The sequence below is a fragment of the Plectropomus leopardus genome, chromosome 5 (genome assembly GCF_026936395.1).
Source record: "Plectropomus leopardus strain MGB_pleo_1.0 chromosome 5, ASM2693639v1, whole genome shotgun sequence".
In the NCBI taxonomy this organism is placed as follows: Eukaryota; Metazoa; Chordata; class Actinopteri; order Perciformes; family Serranidae; genus Plectropomus; species Plectropomus leopardus.
In genome coordinates this window covers 4,042,695-4,065,535 of record NC_142180.1, presented here as the reverse complement: position 1 = coordinate 4,065,535, position 22,841 = coordinate 4,042,695, and the positions used below count along the sequence as shown (strand labels likewise).

Below are 22,841 nucleotides of genomic sequence, written 5' to 3'. Positions count from 1 at the left end.
TCCAGTGGGCAGCGATCCTCTCTCAGGATTACATCAGGTTTTTCAATAAAAAGATTTTATTGTGAGATCATGAAGCCTTAAGCAACACTTCCCTGAACTGACAATTTACTTTCAACTTTTTCATTTGGTGAGAAATGAAAGTGGAATTGATGGAGGGTCAGTCTGATGTGGGAGAGGGTTCTAGTTAATAATCAGTGTTTTCACCCCTGATATGGCAATCTGAAAACCTGCAGGAGGTTTGATTTTCTTTGCACATTGTTCTTTTTTGAGTTATGGTGCTTAGTGCTCGGTGAAGTGTTTTGCTAATTCTTTGTTTGAATGACTCACTGAGTCACACACTCTTAAGAGCTGCTAACCCTAAAAATAATTTCACAGATATATGTAGGAGGGAAAGCAAACTGAGAATGAAAATGACTCATATGGAACAAAGGAGCCAACCTCATCTGCTCTCAGCACACTGTGTGTGTAATATGCAGAGGGCATTTTACTGTGGGTGTTACAATTTACACTCACTGGACTCAGGACCTACACTATGATATTGGTACATAGCAGAATAGAAATAATATTAATGGCAAATTAGACTGAAATCCACTACACACACTCACATCAAGCAAACTGGGGCTGAATGAAAAATAAATAAAAGAATAAAAAGACCTGAATCACCTGAAATATCCCCTCATGCCAGTGTATAAACTTTTTTGCAATAAATGGGAGTTGTTTTTTTTTTTAATTGACGTATTTCCATTAGGTGTATTTTTTTATTTGCAATTTCAATTTGTGCAATTTGAGGGTCAATGGAAACCCACATAGTGAAAACTGGGGCCCCCTATTAGCTCAACTGGTACAGCAGACATCCCCTGTAAAGAGGCTACGGGTTCAACTCTAGACTGCAGCCCTGTCCTTTCTTAATAAAGCCAAAGAAATCCCCAAAATTAAACTCCTGGGTTTAATGTGAAACTTTATAAAACGAATTATAAAGTTTCACAGTGTTTCCATCCTTAAGATTTCCCTTTATCTTTATTTGTTTTATAAAATCAATGATGAGAGGAGTGGCACTGTGGAACTGCTAAGGCATGATTTGGCTAGCCTCTATTTATCCCAGGGCACAAACTGTGTCTGTGGCTATCAAACAGGCTTGGGCAGTGTAAAATATTTCATACCTCCTGAAATTTTTCCAGGGTAAACAGTATATGTCAGTATAAATATTAACCCCTCCGACGGCAAGTGACCTACTTACTTTCAGCTTTTCAGACTAACAAATACACAAAATGTTAGGAAAAGTAATATTCTCACGTCTATCCTGCTTATTAAATAGAGAAATACAACGACAGACCTTTTGAATTCAACTTTCTCTCAGACACAGCAGACTAACGAGTTTTAATCACCGTTTAATCATCATAAAACACATTCAATTCATTCATTCAAACTCTACAGAAACTAAATAAAACTCACTGAAACCATTTCGTTTACTCTTGCTAGTAATCTAGTAACAACAATCACCAGCTCTGGCTTGGTCCAAATTAATCCTTAATTCACTAATTTAGATGTCACCACAGTCTCTATGGGGAATAACTGCTACTGGCCAACAGCTGTTTGCGGTCCTGTAACCTCTCCCTCCTCCACTAGGTGTTACTATGTCTTTCAGCTCAGCTGCCTGTTCAACCAGTGGAGACCAAAGACTGAGCTCTGGTGGTGCGTGCTGTGCACTGTGTACAATGAGTTAAATAGAATGAGAAGTACCTGTATGTCTGACGGTACTGGAAAAACATACCTTTGAGTCAGTCTGGGTGATAAAACAAAACCTATAATATCACAGTATTTTAGGGCTATATTGCAATACACGATATGTATATCTCCATATCTCCATGTTTTTAAAATGTCCTTTAAACTGCAGTTACAGTCAAGTTAAATAAAAAAGCTACTGTCATATAATAAGGTTGAAACACTAATGCTATAATTAAAAAATAAAATATGGTAATAAGTTAAAATACTTTTTAAAGTATTGTTCTAATTAAATAAATTAAAGTGGGACCCACAGTGTTTTTATTTTGAAGGACTAGGCAAGTCTCAGGCAGGAAGTGTTGATGTTTTTGATGTGGACTTGCTCTTCCGGTCAGCTGTTGGATGTTAGCGTTAGCAGACAGTTAACAGTGAGGATTCATTCACTGTGAGCGGGCAACAAACTAATAGCTCTCCTGTTTATATTTTACTAATATTTGCAAGTCGCCCTGCTGCTCCATGGTTTAAAAATGTGACTAATAGTTGCAATCAGAGCTCTGCAGATAAAACACTCGACTCAAATGCTCTCACTACCACCACTACTTATGAAGTTGAACTGTTACCGCATGGCCGTTAAACCTGATGATTTATTCTCTGTAAGCTGGAAACAAACTAACAACAGCTCCGCAGTTCAGATATTAATAGTATTTGTAAATTGCAGTAGTGCTCCATGGTCAAAAATGTGACTTAATTGTCACAGTCTGGAGCTCTGCAAAAGCCCTGCTTTGTGTGTGTGTGTCTGTGAGGGGCAGAGCACTGGAAGAGAGAGAGAAAATTCAAACGCCAAAGTCTCATGCCGGTGGCTAAAAAAAAACGATGAGACAATTTATACTAGATGTTTGCGATACAGTAATTTTATACAACGGATGTGAAACAAGCCGTGATACATTGAGTATATTCAATTTACAGCTCACCTCTAATTTAAAGCTCTTTACACTGCATGCCATATTCACCCTTTCACATATTCTCACATTCATACATAGCAGAGGCCGTCATGCAAGCCAGCAGTCTGCTTCTCAGGATCTAATCCAATTTCTGATCAAACCGTTCCTACACACATCTGCCCAGCAAAGATCACGATTGCAAGTATGTTGCCCAAGAGCACTTCAACATTCAGAAGGGGGGTGGGCAATGTCTTTTTCTGTAGAATCTCTGTGTACGTGAAGACTTACCTGACATTGAGAATAGCAGCATAGGCCTCACTGCCAGCCAGCACATAACTGATTCCAATGGAAATGCTGGAGAGAAATAGAATAGGAGAGGAGAGAGTAGAAAAAGAGGAAAAAAGGTTGTAAGACATTAGGCAGCAAACATCTGTCCTGGTTACTTGTCATCTCTAACAACAAAGTCAAAAGTTGAACAAGCACTCCTGTGTTGTATTAAACATTAGGATGTTGCATCATCACAACACCTGAGGCTATGCACAGCTGAGAGATTTAATTTGAAAATTACTCCCTGTTTGTAGCGCTGTGCCTTCATCCTCCACAACTTCCCTCCTTCAGATTTCCTCAAAAACAAAAGTTGCCTCTGGGGGTTACTTAAAGCAAATGCTGTGGTTGTGTACATTTCATATGTACTTTGAGCATCACACACGTATATCAAGCCAGAAATCTGTTTGCAAAATGTTGTGCCTCTGTAGAGACGCTGAATGCTGCTTAACAAAGTGAGCGTTTTTACTGAAGGCTTCAATCCAACGTGAATGACAAGACAAGGTTTTTTCGTAGCTCAACATCTGTTCCATTCCTTCTAACTTTAAGCCTCAGTAATCTCTCAACAGTTGGTTATTGAGAGTGCAAATCCATTAGCAGCTCCTCCAGACAGCGAAGTGTTAGTTTGGAGAGCAGAGTAACACCCACTCTTTCAAATCTCTTCGCTTTCACATCTTAAAAGGAAATACCAGCAAATTGAGGAAGTTTCATGCAGGCTTGTCCTGTCATCTGCAGCAGTCTGAGCCACATTCTTAAACAAGAAGTACTTTACAAAGCAAAGAACAGAGAATATGTGATTACAAGGAGAGATGATTCAAACTCCAGATATTAGCTACTGATATTTCAATTTAACGGAAATCATCAGGGATTAAGGAGATGTTTTCCACTCATTTGGATAAAAACTCTGACTCCCTCTACTCTCCTATTTGTATCAAACCTTGTCCCCCAAAATGTTCACCAAATGTATCAGCACACAAAAGCCATCCACAACTAAATCTACAGATTTTTTAGGCATTTTTACACACCTGTACTTCCTGTACTTGTGGCTTGACTAAGTTTGACTCAGTGCATTACAACACCTTGGAATTACAAGATTTTATGCAACATTTTTGTCAACATTGAATCGTTGATATATTCTTATTCTGTGACAACTTATTAACATCATGAGAGATGCTTTTTTAAAGGTCCAGTGTGTAAGATTTAGGGGGGGTAAGTTGGCAAAAATAATGTGTTTTTCCTTTACTGTATAATCACCTGAAAATAAGAACCCTGTGTTCTCCTTACCTTAGAATGAGTCTTTTGTATCTACAAAGGGAGCGGGTGCTAGTTTATGTTGATCGAGTTATTGCACCACCATGTTTGCTCATGATGCTCAACTGCAACGAACATCCACAAAGTTACACTTTTGTTACATGAAGGTGCTTTACTTAGTATTTGTAGAAGTTTAAATCTCTAAATCTGTTTGTTGAAAAGGAAGTAACGTGGATAATTCAGCGGTGAAAACCTCCTGAATGTCTGGATTTTAAGTTATCACAGAAAAAAAGTGACTTCACATTAGCATTCTTTGGACTTGCCACCCACAGTGACATGCCAAATTGCGAAATACATGGATTTTTAAGCTCAGACTTTTATTCATGTCTGGTTTTTTCTTTGTTTTTTTTTTTTTGGAACACAAGATACCTCTCTGGGTAATTTGGCTCACAACAGAAACCTCCTGAACATCTGGATCAGAGAAAGATGAGCACACATACACTTATGAGAGAGGGGCTGAGCATGTTGTGGGCGAGCAGGCCGTCCCAGGCATGCCAAACAGCCTTGTTGATTTGCTGATTCGTAACGTGAAACTGCTTTATTTGTTGTTTATAGCTGTTTAAATTGCCTGATGTGTTTGTTTCGGATAGAAAGAGACCCAGCTCCCCATGAAAACCTCCTAATAATGAGAACTAAAGGAATTCTAGCCAGGAGAATGTTTAGATTGCTGCAATTTGGAACTCACTGCTAGACGCCACCAAATTCCCCTAAATTTTACTCACTTCATATTTAAGTTGTATGCTTTTTTGGACTTTTTATTTGAAAAATCGAAAAGGTCTATATTACTTTTGATATTTAGAAGAGAAAACTTTAACACTCAATATTTCAAAACTGCTCAGAACACAGTGATTCAGTCCAGTGCAGCACAGCAAGGATCTCCAGTACGACACAGCTACCTGCGTACAGGTGTGTCTCTAGCTGATGAGCTTGTCTTTAAAAAGCAGCGGGCTGATCCACAACTAAGTCTCCCGTTATTTTGCTGCCAGTGTTCCATCACACAGCAGGCAGGTAAAAGTTTACCTGTTGGAGGTGAGCTGATGCAGAGGTGCAGAAAGAGCCTGTTGTCTGTGGCTGTTCCTGCTTTACTTTCCTCTCTGTGGTACTATCACATATTTTTATTTAAAAAAAAATCTGCTAACAAAGGTTTGCTAACTGGGTGATAAACACATTTAATTCCCTCTAAATTAGTCACAATAAAAGCCCCTTAACTTTGTTGTTTAAAAGCTTTCACTGCAGCAAAAACAGGAAATATAGGATTTTAATCAGCAGTAACTTAACCCTTTGAAACCTGTGCAAATGACTTGATTGAAAATTAGCACGAAAGATAACATAAAAAGTACAACAGAATTACCTAAAAATTAGAGAAGAGCAAAGTAAAAAAAGAAAAAGAAATAAAGTAAATGACTTAAAAGTGCTTAAAAATTTAAAACAATCCTGTTAAATAATTGAATATATATATATATATGATAACTATGATAGGTTGTTTTCTCTAGTCTTTTTTTTTCCAAAAGAACAATCCAAATCTACTAATTTCTTGCAATTTGCAAAACAGTTCTTGCCAAGTTGGTCACTGCCTCTTTTCCCCTCACAACTGAAAGCAACTACAAAAAAATAAAACAAAGCAGATATCTAAATCTCATGTTGAGAGAAAAATGGTCTTTTGATATGTGGTGTAAACCAAAATTACAAACTTACTGTCTCACAAAGGATAGCTGCAGTGTCGAACCGAATGTGAGGAATAATCTAAAGAAAAGACAAAGATCCCTGTGTACTCCGTTGTGCTCAGGAACATTACATCAGCCTCAGAGGCTAGGATGTTTACTGCCACAGGGTTTGTTTGTTGTGTAGCACAGGATAAAATGAGAACGAAGTCTATTTTGGGGTTTATTGTCATGTCTATGGAGACCTAAGAGATGTACTTTTAGGTAAAATGAGCTCCATATATGTTGCTTTATTGTAGTTGGATGACCATTAAAACTTTGAGGGGTTTTTTTTTTTGTTATTTTTTTTTTAAAGGAACCTTTTTTCGGCAGACTTTGTTTGCTGTGCCTGGGACAGAAGGCAGAGCTTTTGGGTACTGAGCACTAAGATATCGTATTTTTGATTGATCACTAATAATGTATTGATATCTTGTAAACCTATGATGGTTGAGCATGTTTGTGTGCATGACACAAAATACAGGAATTACTTAATCTAAAATAAAAACAGAACACAAGACAAAATCAAAACTAGCAAACCACAGAGATTCAGCCACAGAAGTACTGAGAGCTGAACACAGAGAGATTTAAAAATGTCTTCCATTCTGGTCTCCTGTGCAGACACAAGCGTGTCTCGCAACACATGCTTATTTGAGGGGGAGAAGGGGGGTCTACATTAGCTGGCCTGGTCAGCAAAACTTCACCTGACCTGCCCTGCTGGCCCAACTCCGGGGATGGTCCATCTCAGGCGTGACTCTGCACAACTCGGTGCATTTAAGCTGATAATGAAAATGCAAATGGATGCAGCATGGTGCGGCCAAAAGTGGCAATAGAAAAGCCCCACTTGTGTGTATATGTGCTGCTTAATTGTCCTCTCAGACCTCTTCATATTTCTAATGCAACAATTCAAATTGAGAATCAGTATGTGTGACAGTACAGTGCTTACTGATCTACTTGGAGACCACAGGACTTCTGAGCTCATGTCCACACGTTACTTTCTATAACGACACCATCTTATGCCAACAAGGACTACCATCCCTGCATACCTGTGGCTTTTCTGCAATACATAAACCTAATCTGTGTGTAGCCTGACACCAAATCTAAAAAACAGAAGAATAGCCATGTAAGAGTTAACCCATGTTAGGCGTGTTTCCATTCACCCTCAAATTGCAAAAATTTAAATTACATCTAATGGAAACACGTCAATTTTGAAAAAACACACTATCACCCTCCAGAAATCTCTCATACTATCTGCTCCCACGTTTAAGGGGCTTGCCTTTCCATTATCCCTAGCATAACACGCCTATGTGGCCTTGGATTGGAAAAAATGACGGCTTGTGTGGTGGCTGCAATATAAATAAAGCTGCCAATGTTTAGAACATCCATCGCCATGCTTCCTTGAATGTTATCGCTATCTGCTTTTTTTGGCTATGCTCTCGTTTAGAGAGGGTTGTCCCTTTAATTTGTCACCCGTCTGCATGTGTGGGTGAGTATGTAACTGGCTCAATGAGGAAGGGTCAAGTAGGATAATACCTTTTAGAGGAGTGGGAGATATATTGAATATACTTGCTCCACATGTGATGAAAATTACTTTTTAAAATTTTATTATAAAAGTAATCTATTTAACTTCCTTATAACCATACTTTATTACATGTTATTATAACAGTAGTGTATTCAACTTTATGATATTACAGTAGCTACTTTATTTAACTGTATTGTAAATGTAGTTAATTCAAAAATATGGCATGTTTGTAGTTAACATTATTTTAGAGGACATTTAAAAACATCTAGATACATATCATGTATCGCAATATTAGTTTTTAGTCATATCACCCAGCCCTAACGTTTTATGGTTATCTTAAATCTTATTCTTATCTTTATCTTAAATTCCACTATTCTAAACCACACACAAATAGTTAAATTATATATATATGTATATATGTATTTTTTATTAAGATTTATGGCCCTTAAATGGATAGGACAGAGAGTAAGCTTGAAAGGGGGAGAGAGAGGGGACGACATGCAGCAAAGGCCCGAGGCTGGAATCGAACCCTGCGAGGACCCAGTCTCTGTACATAAGGCACCTTCTCTATCCGCTGAGCCACTGACGCCCTAAATTATATCCTTAATACGCACGCAGTTTAAGTTTGCGGAATACATTTATTGTGGTAAACGATTAGTTTAAGTATCAAACTTCTATAAAGCGCAATATCATGTAAATAATGTGCATTCATTGAATTGAACTCTGTGTGCATATTTGCATGTCTCTGTGAGAGTGTGTCATTATGTGTGTTGTACAACAGATCCACTGTGTAGGCCAGTACATAAAGATCGAGGGGTGGCAAGGGTAAAAGATGCAGGTCATGTTTGGTGTGCTCTGTGTGTGTGTGTGTGTGTGTGTGTGTGTGCGCGCGCGTGCGTGTGCATGTGTGTGTGTGTACGGCCGAGGCTTGGCATTGATCGACCACTAAGCCTCCTTGAACACAATGAGGGAACTATCGATTGGCCAGGTGTTACAGAGCTGCTCGCACACTGATAACAAGACCTTCCACCAGCAATGCTAAAAGTCCTGTCCCTCTGTGCCCGAGAGGACACACACATCAACAAATACACACATCCACACACAACCCTGTCAATGCCACAAGCATAACATACAAACAGTACAGGACCGTACCAAATTATGCTACTGTAGAAATGATGAAAGTATTAATAACACAAATGAGGCAACTGAGATATTATCATCGCATATGAAAATGTATGTAAGTGGCTTTGTCAAAATAAGCTCTTTTTCCATTAAAAAAAACAAAAACACTACTATCAGAAAAAACATAGCATAACAATGCAGAGAGAGGATATTGAGATGGTAAATGAATTAAAATTTTAGGTGCAGTTCTAGATTCCGAACTCAAATTTGACAAAGATTACAAGTAAAAAGCAATTTAAATTGCTTCAAACATATTAGACAACTGTACATGCATGCAATGATTCTTTCACATATCTCATATTGTGTTGCAGTGTGGAGTATGGATTAAAACCAATGAGATGGCATCACTGTCACACACTGAAGCAGTACATTTTGCTCATTTTCTATCCTCAAACTGATTTTTGAATGCCTTTCAGATTTAGCAATTGATATTTTATGAAAATTTATCAGCAGGCAAAATAGTGGTAGGAACACCAGGGGCACAGCAAGCGGCAGTTGTAAAATCACACCTCATGAGACTTCCTTGGAGCAGTCAGCTTTTTAGATAAAAAGGCTCTAAAATGTGGAACACACTACCAAACAATCCTACCATTAACATGACATTAAGATTTTTTACAAAAGTGTTAAAAATTGGCTGAAGCAAAATCAGAAATGTGAGCATTTTTAATAACTTAAATTTAAGTCTTTTTCTGTAACTGTATATTGTAATTCTATAGTTTTTTTGATTAAATATTTTCCTTTTTGTCTTCTTTTTAACATAACTGATAATAAAAGCACATTTTTGTATTTAAACTTGATATCTTCTTTTTCTTTACTACACCAGTTCCATTGTCACAGGTGTATAAAATTTGGATGAATGGGCAAAAATTCCCATAGACACACTCCAAAATCTTGTAGAAAGCCTTCCCAGAAGAGTGGAAGCTGTTATAGTGCAAAGGAGGGACCAACCCCATATTAATGCCTATGGATTTAGAATGGGATGTCATAAAAGCCCCTGAAGGTGAAATGTGAAGATGCCCCAATACTTTTGTCCATATAGTGTACCTTAGCCTTACTTGAATGGCAATTTGATGCATTGTGATTTGATATTGCCATTTATTGTAATTTTTTGCTCTTTTTAATATTCATTTCCCAAAAAAATGCATGTCAGTCAGTCTGTCTGACTTATATTCCAGCAGCATCATATATTGCAGAGAAAAGTGGAAAATAACTGTTGCAACAGTCTTATTTTTAACTATGTTATTCCAGTAAAGAAGTTTCTGAGCTTACTCTGTGAAAGATTCTTTATTACATATCATTACAGACATATTTATGAAAATGTAGACTTTTTCAAGATAACTGTTACATTTAGCTGTACTGATTTATTGTGGCAGCTACCCATACATCAACACTGACCAAATTGTACCATTTTACATTTTTTTTAGTATTTAAAAATAAGTAAAATCTAATTTCATTCTAGAGCTGCGTGCAGCACATTGATTCACTGAGCCCTGTCTCTCTGTTTATTGGCCCAAAAACGAGACAAGAATTAACTCAAACAACTCAAATTCACTAACTGATTCACAACGGGCTTGGTCTAACCTGTGTAACCGCAGCAACTTTAAGCTTGCTGCTCGGCTTTATGCAGCACTGAATGAAGTAGAGTTGCTATTTGTGCAACAGAATGTCTGTGTCCTTGGACAGCCTGACATTAGCCACATTTACACTGCATGTACAAGGCAGGAATATCAAACTGTTATGCCACCTGTTCTGTATATACCGTCCAATCCCGGAAAGGGGGGATAGAGTGGTCTTGCCTCTGAGCTGAGAAGGCCGTAGTAACAGCTCCATAACGAGGTCTGTGTGAAATATAACGCCAGGAAGATGTGATCATGCGTGGCGCGGGTGTAACATTTTGGCAACATGTTTATGTGTGCGACCCATCATGTGAGATTTTTAAAAAAACAGCTGTTAGAACAGAGACTAATACAAAGAAAAACAGCTGTCATAAAAATCCGGAATCTGGGAAAACAATGAGATACGGGAGGTCCTCAACCTCATTTTGCATTTTTAGTGTTACATAATGAGAACATATCCACATCATTTCTAAACCAGTCAGAGTGGATTCAGAATACCCAGAGTTTAAGGCAACATTTAATTTACTAGCTGTCAGATATAAATAAAGGACAAAAAACAGTGCCTGGAAACAGGCTGCTCATCTTAAAAAGTTGGTGGACTGCAGATGCTGCAGCAATGATCATATTTTATCAGCATTTGGCTCAGGCTTGTAACTCTCAATATCTCAAGACTGTGCAGCAGAAGCCAAAGATATTAAGTCTGAAGCTCAAGGACAGTTTTTATACAAGTGTGTGGCCCTGGTTCAGCTGAGAGGAGTCACTCCAAACACTGAAACTCTGCAGGTTTCTCTCCAGCACTCTCTCTTCGAGCCCCAAATCACCCCAAACTTTCTTAACATGTAATTTAGGGCTTTACATGCAGTGGGGAAAGGCAGACCTAATTTTTGGCCATATAAACGTGGGGCTAATCCATACACTGGTGGGGCTCAAATCTATGTCTGAATTTCATTATGATTGCATGAAAAGTAATACCGTACCCTCTCAGCAACAAGAAGTAATACACAAGTTGAGATGATTTCACCGACTCCTCTTTCACACGCAACACCAAGTTCAACAGACGTGTTAGAAGGTCTATTCTGCAGGCAATTATGCACACACCAGCCCCTTATCCCCCTTGATTTGATTCATATAAATATATTTAAACTCACTCACTCTGGCAGGTGGAGAAAGCGGGCTTCTTCCTGTCCTGTTCCTCCTCAGCTGTGGATTAAAAATTATCCAAAATGTCGGGCACGTTTTCTGTCCGTGGATGTTTGAAAATGAAACAGTCCATTTTGACATTTTAATTTCCCAAATTAATTTGGTTAGCTACTAGCTAGTTTTAATGGCAGTTAGCAGTAAATGTTAGCTGGTGAATGCGTGCCCGCACACAAGTGACGTCAGTGACGTGACGTCTCCAAGCTTTCCCACTGATCTCAAGTCAGTGATAACATTGTGTTGATTACCAACCAGGAAATGAATGAAGGGCAATTCTACTCCTGAACTGGGATCAGTTTAATGTGTGAAGCTGTCGCCAACAACATTGCATTACGCTGTGACCTTGTCAGCGGGAGAGCAGAGTGTACAGGCAAACATAGATGAAAATTAAAGGAGCTGATATGGTACTTTTCTTGGTTGTTCAATTGTAGGGCTAACATGGGCCTAAGCTATTTCTGGTCAGGCTGTAGCCCAACCAAGCCCTACCCTGCCACCACCTATGTTTACATGAATAATAGAACGTTTTTAAAAATATCAAACATAGCCTCTATCCAAATTTAAAACATTGTCGTGTTTTCACAGTTTCCTGACGCTGGGTTGATTTGGGTGTGGTTATCTCTGATCCGTATAATGTAATATAGATAAAGCTAATCAAAAATTCAAAGTCAGCTGTCAGTTGATACCACAGACTGCATATAAAGATGGACAACATGACAGTTCCTCCAAAGTGAAGCTTTTCAATCTGGATCCCCCCCTGGTGTCTGACTGCAGTATAGGTCATAAAGCCCACCCCTCCATATTAGTGAATGAGACAGGCAAAACTATAACTCAAAGTACACGCCAAATAATTTTTTTCACAAAGATGGTTTCTGTCACTGAAGGTAGTTCTCATCACCCTGATGTTTGCTCAAGTGAATGTTTTTTTTTTATAACCTCAGCTTTAATGAGTTATTTAATTCAACAAAAAGGGGACCTGGGAGACAGAATCAAACACATTTTTTTTTTTTTTAACAAATTCTATCTTTGATGTGACATTATTGTAGGAATGGGTACTGGTACTTTGGTAAAACATTAACACAATTCCATTTTTGATCAAAAATCATCAGTAATGTTGAAATAATGACTAAGTGGGTGAAGGCAGGTATTAAGAGAAGAACTGTCTGATAAGTTGAGAAAGGTGCATCACTTTACTGTAATGCAACCCCTAAAATCACGAAAAACTACCAGCACGATATAACAATATCCAATATCTAATATCTAAGACAATATATAGTCTTATATCTCAGTACTATCTAATATGTTTTTATTGCTCAGCCCTCATAGGGTGCATTTGGAAACATCGAATGGAGTTAATGTGTAATGAACTAAACTATTATTTCATGGAGAAATAGAACAATCTGTGGCTTTCAACAACAGCTCTCTCATTTTAGTGCAGTGTCATATTGGTTTTATGAACACAGCTAGAGTCAGAGGGCTGGAACAGACAGATCTGTACCACGCTGACTCTGCTTTGCTTAATGGCTGTCATCGAGGTGACGAGAGACAGTTGACAAAGGTAGGATCAAAGGAGGTATAAATCAAAACCAGATCTGCCACACCCACACAGTCTGGAGAAATACTATTCTCCTCAAAATGCACTGTTTTGAACTTGCTTTTCTAATAGTTGGGAACATTTATTTTCACACAGATTTTTGTAGATGCTTAATGAGACACTTAACTTTGATATAATATGCACATTCTTATTATTTCAAGCACATTTCTAGAAGCTTTAAAGATGCTATAACTAAGACAATGTGATAGAGATCAGGAGTCAGTATTTAAACTTCTGTGTGCACTGATCTGATTGTAAAATCAGTGGTATGTTTTTCCACATGCTGTGTGTAATATGATTAAGTCATATATCAGAAAGTAAGTCATAAAAAAGACTTTATGGTACCTTATAATTATGTCTTAATTTATTCTTTAGTACCACTGTAAAACAAATTAAAAGATAGGGGCAGTCGTATTTGAACCAAAAGCTGCAGAGTCGTGTGGCTTATATGTTGAGTGAGTTAACAAACTGTTGCTTATTTGCACATCCTGTAGACACAAAGCAAAATTCATTTAGATTCATGTTTCTGGCTGCCTGATGAATGCAAATGCAATACTCGCTCTCAATGCTTCACCATGCTCTGCAGCTTGTGGCTAACGTTCTCTCATGTTTGATGCTTGCTGCAGCTAGAGACAAGTTTGCTGACAATGCTCAATTACATTTTCTTTAGACATTATTAACATAAAAGTATTGAGGAGAACATCAAAGTTGTCTTATGTACAATGCCTTTTTTTTACCATATGTGTGTATTTTGAGGCAGCAGAAAGCGACTGCACCACTGTCCAACAAAAACCTGGTCTAACGCTGCCAGAATGGTGCAGTATTTTGTTGCTTTTTAAAGAGCGCATTATTCAGATAGGAAGATGTGCCTACGTAGGCAGATTCACAACGTGCTTACACGCAGAACACATGGGTTGCAGGAGGGTGTTATAATGCATCACTAATGAGGAAAAAATAATGACATTCTAGAAAATGTGAACACAGCAGAGAGCAGAGCAGAGCTGGCACATGAGGAGCACGGTAGCTTTACTGATTATTTCAGAACTTCAGACTCAAAGTTTAAACTTTAAGTTAAGCTGTTTCCTCTGTCAAGTTTATAACTACAGTTTTTAATTTTGCTGCATTAGGGCATGGCCACACATGCCAGAAATTAACAATTGCAAAAATTTGCCTTCCAATGACTTTCATTCAATGAGAGCATGGGGCGAATAAACCATTCACTTCTGGAGGCAAAGCAAATTTGCATAATGGCAACACGTTTAGTTTAATTCTGGCACGGTCATAGCTTCAACCAATGTACAGGGTTTCCCATACATTCATTTGTTGTAGGGCACCGAAACTAAGTCATCTGCTACAACAACTAGATATCTGGAGCTGGACTATTCATTAGGAGTGCTATTGGAATATACTGTTCGGTCATTATATATAGCACACCTGGGACAGAGACAACCCCACAGAGCATCAGGTACATTACAACTGAAACTTAACTGCTCATTTTGCTATGTCTAAAACATAGTTTCACTTACAAACATCTGCAAACAGCTCCTCTCATCCACAGATCAATCATCTACCCCAAGTGAAAAGGTCTAAACATATCGTTGGGAGACAGTTGTGATCAGCCCTGTTTATAAATGCACATCTTAAATGGGAGCTTCTTCTTTGTGAAAACAGCTTTCAGCATAATAACTAATGTTAAACTCAACATACAGCACAAATGGACTGAAGCAATGGGAAAAACACATCCACCCACATACTCTCTCCTATAGAGTGTTGTTGATTGTGCACATCGTAAATGTTGCATCATTAAGATCCCCCAAAATTATAAGGCTCCGTCATCACCATGGTTACTTACAACTGGAAGAGGAGGATGCAGTTAAAGGCGTGGCTCATAGGCCGGGAGAGGAAGAGGTAGCCAAGCAGATGAAGGTTGGGCTGCAGGCTCTCAGCTTGGTTGTGCAGAGCAACTGCATCCGACTGTAGTAAACCTGTATCTGAAAGACACACAGACACAGGCTGTCAATTCAATGAACCCTGAACTGCTACAAAGGCACAGCATCTAATGACACCAGGCAGGTTTCCATTACAAATTAAAGCAAAACTTAAGCCATCTTTTCAAAATGTCGATAACACAATTGTGAAATGACTGCATTTGCATTGAGTGATGTTCTGTGACTTTTCCTCTGGCGCTAACATTCAAAGAAGCATAATGATGGATGTTCTAAACATAGCAGGTTTTTTTCTATTGCAGCCACCGCACTAGCCATCATTATTTCCAATCCAATGCGACGTAAGCATGCAATGCGAGCCATAATTTAAGGTCAAGCCCCTTATACATTGGAGCAGCCACATATGAGAGAATTCAAACTTCATGTGAGCAAAACTTTTTTGCAATAAGCAGTTTTTTCAAAATTCACGTGTTTCCATTAGGGCATATTTTATATTTGCATATAAATATGCAAATATCATATGTTTCAATTTGTGCAATTTGAGGGTTAATGGAAACCTGCCTTCTGTCATCCAGACTAGAGATGAAAAAAAACAAGAAGAATACTAGAATTACTGCCTCATGGTTGTATGCCTCTGCAATCCCACCAAGATGCATTTACAGTTTACATCCATGTCTGTGAAAACGTAGATACTTCACACACATCTTCCCCCTGGCAGCGCACAGTTGTGGTCAAAAACATGTTTTGTGAGGTCAGTGACCTTGACCTTTAACCACCAAATTCTTGTCAATTCATCCTTAAATCCAAGTGGAAGCTTGTGTGAAATTTGTGGAAATTCCCCTAGGGCCTTCTTGAGACAGTGTGTTCACAAGAAGGAGATGAATGCAGGGTCAGTCACCTTGTCCTTTGACCACCAAAATCTAATTAGTTCATTGTTTAGTACAAGGGGACGTTCGTGCCAAATTTGAGATATCACGTTAATAAGAACAACACAGATGAGATCACAGTGACCTTGACCTTTGACCTATGAGAACCAAAATGGGCTGGACACATGTACGGACATGTGCACAGATGAATGGATAACCTCAGACATAATGCATTAAGGCAATTGCTGGCACAGTCGTATAAAAAAAATACTGACCAAATACGTATCTGCTTAAATGTTCTATCTAACTGCTACCACAGTTACATCAGTCCCTCGCCAACCTCAGCTCCCATGTCATTCATTATTTTCACATTCTGCCGTAACTATTAATTGCATTATGTGTTGCTGTTTTGAATAATATTAAAGCTTCCTTAAACTGCTAAGTTGTCTGAACTTGAACAATCTGTAGCAGCAGGTACTACAGAAGGTGCTTTGCTGATCCTCTTTGTGCGAGATCTCGTGTATGCTGCATGGACAGGCGGGGAGCAGAACCATTCAGCCCATCATAATTACACTGCGCGTTTATGGTGCAATAACTTTGATGTGAGTGGTCCTGGCAGAGTGTACATTATTAAACATGATAGTCAAAACAAGCATGTTAAATTAATGGCAATGCAGGCGTCTGTAATATAAGAGTAGGACACTGACACACATACACCCACACACACATGCCACCATCACCATCTGTGCCACTGCTTGAGTTTAAATAAAAGAAAGTGCCAGTCGTCAACACCAGTGACTGCTCAGCAGGCACATGCAGCTTTTATGCTTAACAGGTGTTTTTTTCTCATTTGTTTGTGGACAAACATTCCAGACTATTATGTACTTAAAAGATGTGGTGAAAGAAAAATACTCTACTACATTCAAAACGGTACTTGCTACAGACATGTTATCGGCAAATTGTCCTCACAGTATGAAAAATTAAAAATTATGTTGTTAAATATTGGATTATTAAAATTTTTGGCGTATAAGAGGCTGGTTAAGACTTCAACTACCTTGCTGAGCAACTTAATGTGAGATGCCACTCTGAGCCAGCTCCTCTCACTGCTGAGATTTACATTCCTTTCTTCTTAAAAGCCTATAAAAACACAGAGAAACCCATATAATCTAGAATTACCACGTCATCGTTGTATGCCTTCGCAAACCAGTCAAAGGGCAGTTCATATCAAAGTCTGTTCACACTCATACTTTAGCCATGACAGTAAACAAGTTTTCAAATATAGATGTTACTGCAAAGAAGCTACAAATTCGAAAACTTTAGATGCTTCACACATCTTCAGCCCAGCAGCACGGTAGATCTATACAATTAATGGAATTGCATAATGGCTACATATGTGTTTTTGCAGAACATCATGATGTCACAGTGAGATTGACCTTTAACCATTTGTTATTTAACCCATTCAAAACCCAATTATGTTCCAAACACATACAAAAAAAATGCAATGATTGATTTCTACTTTAAATGCAATCGTAAATCATTAACATTTCTTGATTGGGTACTTTGTTATTTTTTCTATCTTTCCAACATAAACACATAAATTGATTTATAGTACAGGATGACAATAAATGGTCTTAATAGACCTTTTTCAATCATGATGACATGATGAATCAAGCATATCCCAAAAAAGTATGTTTTACAAAAAAGTAAAACATCCTGATATGAATATCCTGTGAACACAATCAATAAGATGCATTAGAAATTGAATGTATCATTAGAAAATCAAATTAGAGCAGTATATCCCTGCTCAAGCTGTATTTCATTTTCCTGAAACATTTAGATCCTCTGTCAATTCCAATGGACAAATATTTTTCAAATAGCTGTGAGTAAAGGCTATAAATCACCCAGATTATATTTTGACATGTTTAAGTAATATAACATCTAAGTTTTACTTTAAACACAGTTTTAACACAAATTATTGACTTTAACAGTATGATTAATAGACTGAAACATGCCTTGTGCCTCGCCCTTTCCCACGACTGGCCAGGCTAAGGTTAAAAAAGGGGACATGGTTCTCCTGCAGTTCACTTCAGATAACACTGATTAACTTACACACATCCCAACAAATCTGGTCTGTGCATCTGGTTTGTGCCAGATGTGTTAATACTCAACAATCTGAGTCCTTATTCATACCACTATTGATACTTTTCTATTATTTGGTGGAAAGACGAGGCAAACATACGTTTTTAACAGATTGTAACAGAACTGGTTTAACTTCACTTCAGTCATGTTTTCAGTGATAAGAAAATAAATTATTGTATTTTAATTTAAATATTTACTTTGAACAATGTTGGCATTAGTAGTTTTAGGTTATGTATTACAAGATGATTATCTTGCTGAGGAACATATTTCTCACCCAAACAAATGTATTATTCAAGTTTTGCCAAAAACTAAATTTTCTCTTTCTTGATTTTCCATTTGAAAACATCATGATGAAGTTTTATTCACTTTTGCCTAATAGTCATTTTATTGAGCCGACCATGAACACATTACAATGAAATCTTATGGAACCTTGTTTATTTAGCTAACCAGGTCTTATCCTGCCTATTTAAACTCGGATTTCAACATTTAAATATCTGAATACATTTGAAGGTACTGCATTAAGGTTTTACTTGATGTACAATTGATGTATGTGGACCGGCGATTGGATTTAAATGACATGACTCAACTCAAAATGTAATGTTACGTTTAAGACCAACGGAACTCTATAGAAGTATTGCTAAGCTCGAACGTTAATGTTTGTGGGGTTTTGAAAAAGTGGAACTGGGTCCTCAATAGAACCAGGTTTCGATCCCCATCCCTTATCAGATGACAGTAATCATAGATCTAGACCTCCTAGAAAAGCAGTGTCCATTGGAATGGATGGAAGATCTGAACAAGATAAATGTCATCAATGTCATGACATCATTATTTTACTCTATTAGATATTAGTCTGAAATGTATCATAATTAGCATATGGATTCTTGACTTACAGCCAAAAACATATTTTGTGAGGCCACAATGACCTCTGACCACCACAGTCTGATCAGTTTATCCAAGGTGGACTTTTCTGCCAAATTTTAAAAAAAATCCCTCAAAGCATTCAGGGCAATCCTGCATTCTTAAAATATCAGGCTAACAAGAAGGGATGAATATTTGAACTGAACTATACGACGTGATAAAGTCATTCTTGACTTCCACTGGGTGTGGGTGGTATGTAAAATTTATTACCTTCATACCTTCCAGGGTATACTGTGCAGTATATGGCCGTAGATGTTTGCAGCACACACCCACGCACTTCTTACGCACTTCTTACTTTGACCACAATAGAAACCCTTACACAATAGAGCAGCTCAGCTACCTGTTTCACCAGTAGAGACCAGAGATTGAGCTCTGGTGGTGCCTGCTGTTCACTATGTACAAAGAGTTTAACAGAAAGAGGAGCGCCTATATTTATGAAGGCACTGGAAAACATACCTTTGGGACCAGGAGTATAATGTATTGTAAGAGAAATGATGTGCATAGAACCAAAGAGGGTGGGCACTTTAACACATAGTTATGGGAGTGCATGTTTTTGTAAGTTTGTGTTTTAAGATGAGTTTACATTTCTTTTATTCATATAATCAAGGGACTGATCGATGGGGAGGTCATCTTGCCAGCAAACATGTCTGACTGTTGATGTTAGAATTACACAATCTTGTTAGGTCATGGTCACGTTGAACTTGCTTCGACTCACTCAATGGCAAGCAACTTAAAATCTTGGAATGACTAAATGTGCTGTAAATATCCTGCAATTCCCATTTGTGGTCACATTGGCCAATGTTATGCAAAGGTTACCTGGTCTCAAGTTCAAGGTAACTACGGTATGTATCCCTGTTATGACAGTAAGCAAAAACAGCAAAAAAGAAGAAACCCAGAAGCATCAGTAGCAACCAGCACAAGTAATAACAAAACGAGGCAAACACTGATGAGCCCATGGGCCTAAAGCCTATCATTAAAAACGAGACATGGCGAGTTACACAGACAACAAATTAGCCATTATTCAATCTAATTTTTCCTGACAGTGGAATAGCCCATGCAGCTGACAAGTGTAACCCTAAGATACAACTACAAATCAGTTCTGAAATCATGGTTTAAAACCTTTGTGACACTTTCAGCATAAATTGATTAATTTACACGTAGGCTGCACTCAAACAAACTGGGCAGGTTAAGAAAATGTTTTCAACACTCACCAATTATCCTGTCACAGAAAAAGTTTTCAGAGTGAAGTTTCAGAAATAAGAAAAAGGAGCTGTTTGACACAGCTCCTGAAGAGATATGTTATGTTTGTGAACTATTGTCCAAGAGTCCACTTTATGTCTAGTGCTGCTTTGTGCATTTGTGTGATTACATCATATACTGAACAACATGCCTCAGAGATACAGTGTGTGACTGTTACTGTTGCTGTCCTGTCCAATAAGGGAAAAAAAAAAACAAAACAAAATAATCTGTGAAAAAAAAAAGTTTTTACTACTTAGTATTTACTGCCACTGACTGACTTTCTCCACACAAACAGTACTACTAGAGGTCAGTCATAGATTTAAGGGAGGGAAGAGCCTGATGCTTAGAGCTAGGTACACACTACACAAGTTTCAAAGGTCGCCGATATCTGTACTGTTCACACTAAACTTCTTGCTGTCTTGTAACTGGGAGTCTTAAAGTCATTGTGGTTTTTACACTACATGACTGGCAAAAGATGGTCACACACTGCAAGATATTTTACCAAGAAGAATCCCAAATGTCACTGGATGTGTGGTTCAAATCCCAACCCCCAGTTGCAGGGGGAAGTCACCTGAACTCCTCATCATCCGACAGAAGGGTGAGAGAGAGAGAGGAAATGTTACCGGCGGGTATTAGTAAAATCTTGTTACATGTTGTAGTAGTGGTATGTCACCACCACAACAAGGCTGTAAAGTTGTGTTCGGCGTGATGACTTCATCTTATATAGCTGCTTGTTAGCCACCGCCTTTTTTAGAACACATAAAAGCTTCAAAATTTACAGGTGGGTTATTTATTGGCTAATTTTATGTCGTAGAATAAAACAAGACAGTCTCTTAAGCTTGTGTTAACCACAGACCTTATTTCAGGCATTTCAGGCAAAACACATTCCAAAAACCCATCGACTCTGAGAAGAGGGAACCAAAAGTGCTAAAATGCTAAGCCTTTCCTGGTTTCAAGACTCATTCCTAGAGCACTCTATTTAGCTTGCTAGATATTTGGGGAGCATCTATGATGCACATAGACTCGTCCTTTAACTTAAAACTTTTTTTTTTGTTTTAGTTCATACATAGCGCTCAAGCAATTATTTGCAAGTGCCACGCCACCGCCTAATTGTCTCTGATCTGGGGCTTTTGCCGCAGAGCTCCAAAAATAGAAGTCAGCTGGTGGAAAATCAGGGCTAAAGTCACGTGGGGTAAAGAAGTCAAAAGGCATTTTATGACTGCTGAATGAGCTGAGTTATTGCAATAATTCTCACGTAACAAATCCACAGAAATAATCTGTCATAATTTCCACTCTAGGCAGCATGGGGAAGAAATATTATCACTTGTTAGCATTTCTTAATTTATCAGAATCAGCTTTATTGGCCTTTATTTGACTCAGGTCTTTTGTTGCTCTCAATTTACATCGAGAACAAACATTAGCTAAAAACAAAGACAACAAGCTATGATTTTGAATATGTGAAAGATGGTTTTTGTTTCCACATCAAATTGTGAATATTAACAGTTCTATGTGGTGTGTGTGTATAGCTATCCATTCAGAGGTGTAATGAAGAAGTTTGACACTTTATTGGCAAATAACAGGATCAGTCTGAAATAAGCCTCATCACTAATCCACCAATAACCATGGCTGAAAGGTTCTGTGCATATTGTGTGATATCCCCAAGGGCCTGAAAGTGTAAATACATCTATTAGTGTTTGGCCACATTAAGCTTGTATTGGAGATAAACATAAACAGGTGTGGAGGGGGGAGGTGGAGTAAACCTTGACAACTGAATATCAAAATAGTAGTGTTTTTTTTTCTTTGGTAGACCTCTTCCCATTCAGGGGAAAATATATTTTGTTATTCAGTGTACAGAAGATGGCTTTGTCATGCTGGTTGCACATCTAAACCAAGGGCAACCACAAGCTACACTGGTGCAGGCACACATACTGGTACACACCTGATAAATGTGTGCCTTTGGTGACTTTATAATGCAGCTGGGGACAAAGAGCCGCTGGACAGAAGAGCGATCGAACCCAACCATGCAGTCAGTCTCTGCCTATAATGAAGTCTAATGCTACATAGATACAATGACAATGTATCTATGTATGTATATATCCAAAGGCTTCTAATGTATAAAAACAGCATTACACCACACAGTATTTGAGGTGTGATGATTATTGCATTGCATTGCCATAAATGCAACACCACTGAGGAGAAAAAACACACAAAACCCTCTTAAGTCAGACAGCAGCATTTTCAAATCTCAAAATAATGGCTGCCATTGACAAATAAAGGCCAGCTGCTAATAAAGACTGAAGAGTATGTGGCATTAGGTTCATGTTATATGTAGTATACTTAAAATTTCCACAGCATTAATTCATTGTTCATTAAACACTGTCATTAAATCAATAAACGTTTGGCTACCATTAATGTGACTGCTCACTTTCTGCCAATTCCTCTTATCAAAACAGTGAAAAGGAGGAATTATGCCCTGTGATCAAGTTATGATAAAAAGTCAAGTCTTAAGTCTCAAGTATTTTCTTAAATTCCCTCTTAAATTGCTTTGAAATAAGTGCTTAATAAAACTCTACATCAGATTCATGAACATGTTCTTAACAGGCAGAGTTGTTCACACCTGTGTCCTCAGA

General features: G+C 38.0%; 1 protein-coding gene across 1 annotated transcript in view; it reads right to left on the bottom strand.

The window, feature by feature from the left end:
- The window catches only part of LOC121962746 (uncharacterized), a 132,054-nt gene that overhangs the window by 88,115 nt on the left and 21,098 nt on the right, over positions 1-22,841 (bottom strand). The window contains exons 6-7 of the mRNA XM_088077390.1: positions 14,956-15,094; positions 2,952-3,017 (exon numbers count right to left, since the gene is read on the bottom strand). Of these exons, the coding sequence (XP_087933516.1) occupies positions 2,952-3,017; positions 14,956-15,094 (205 nt within the window). The remainder of the gene's footprint in view (positions 1-2,951; positions 3,018-14,955; positions 15,095-22,841) is intronic.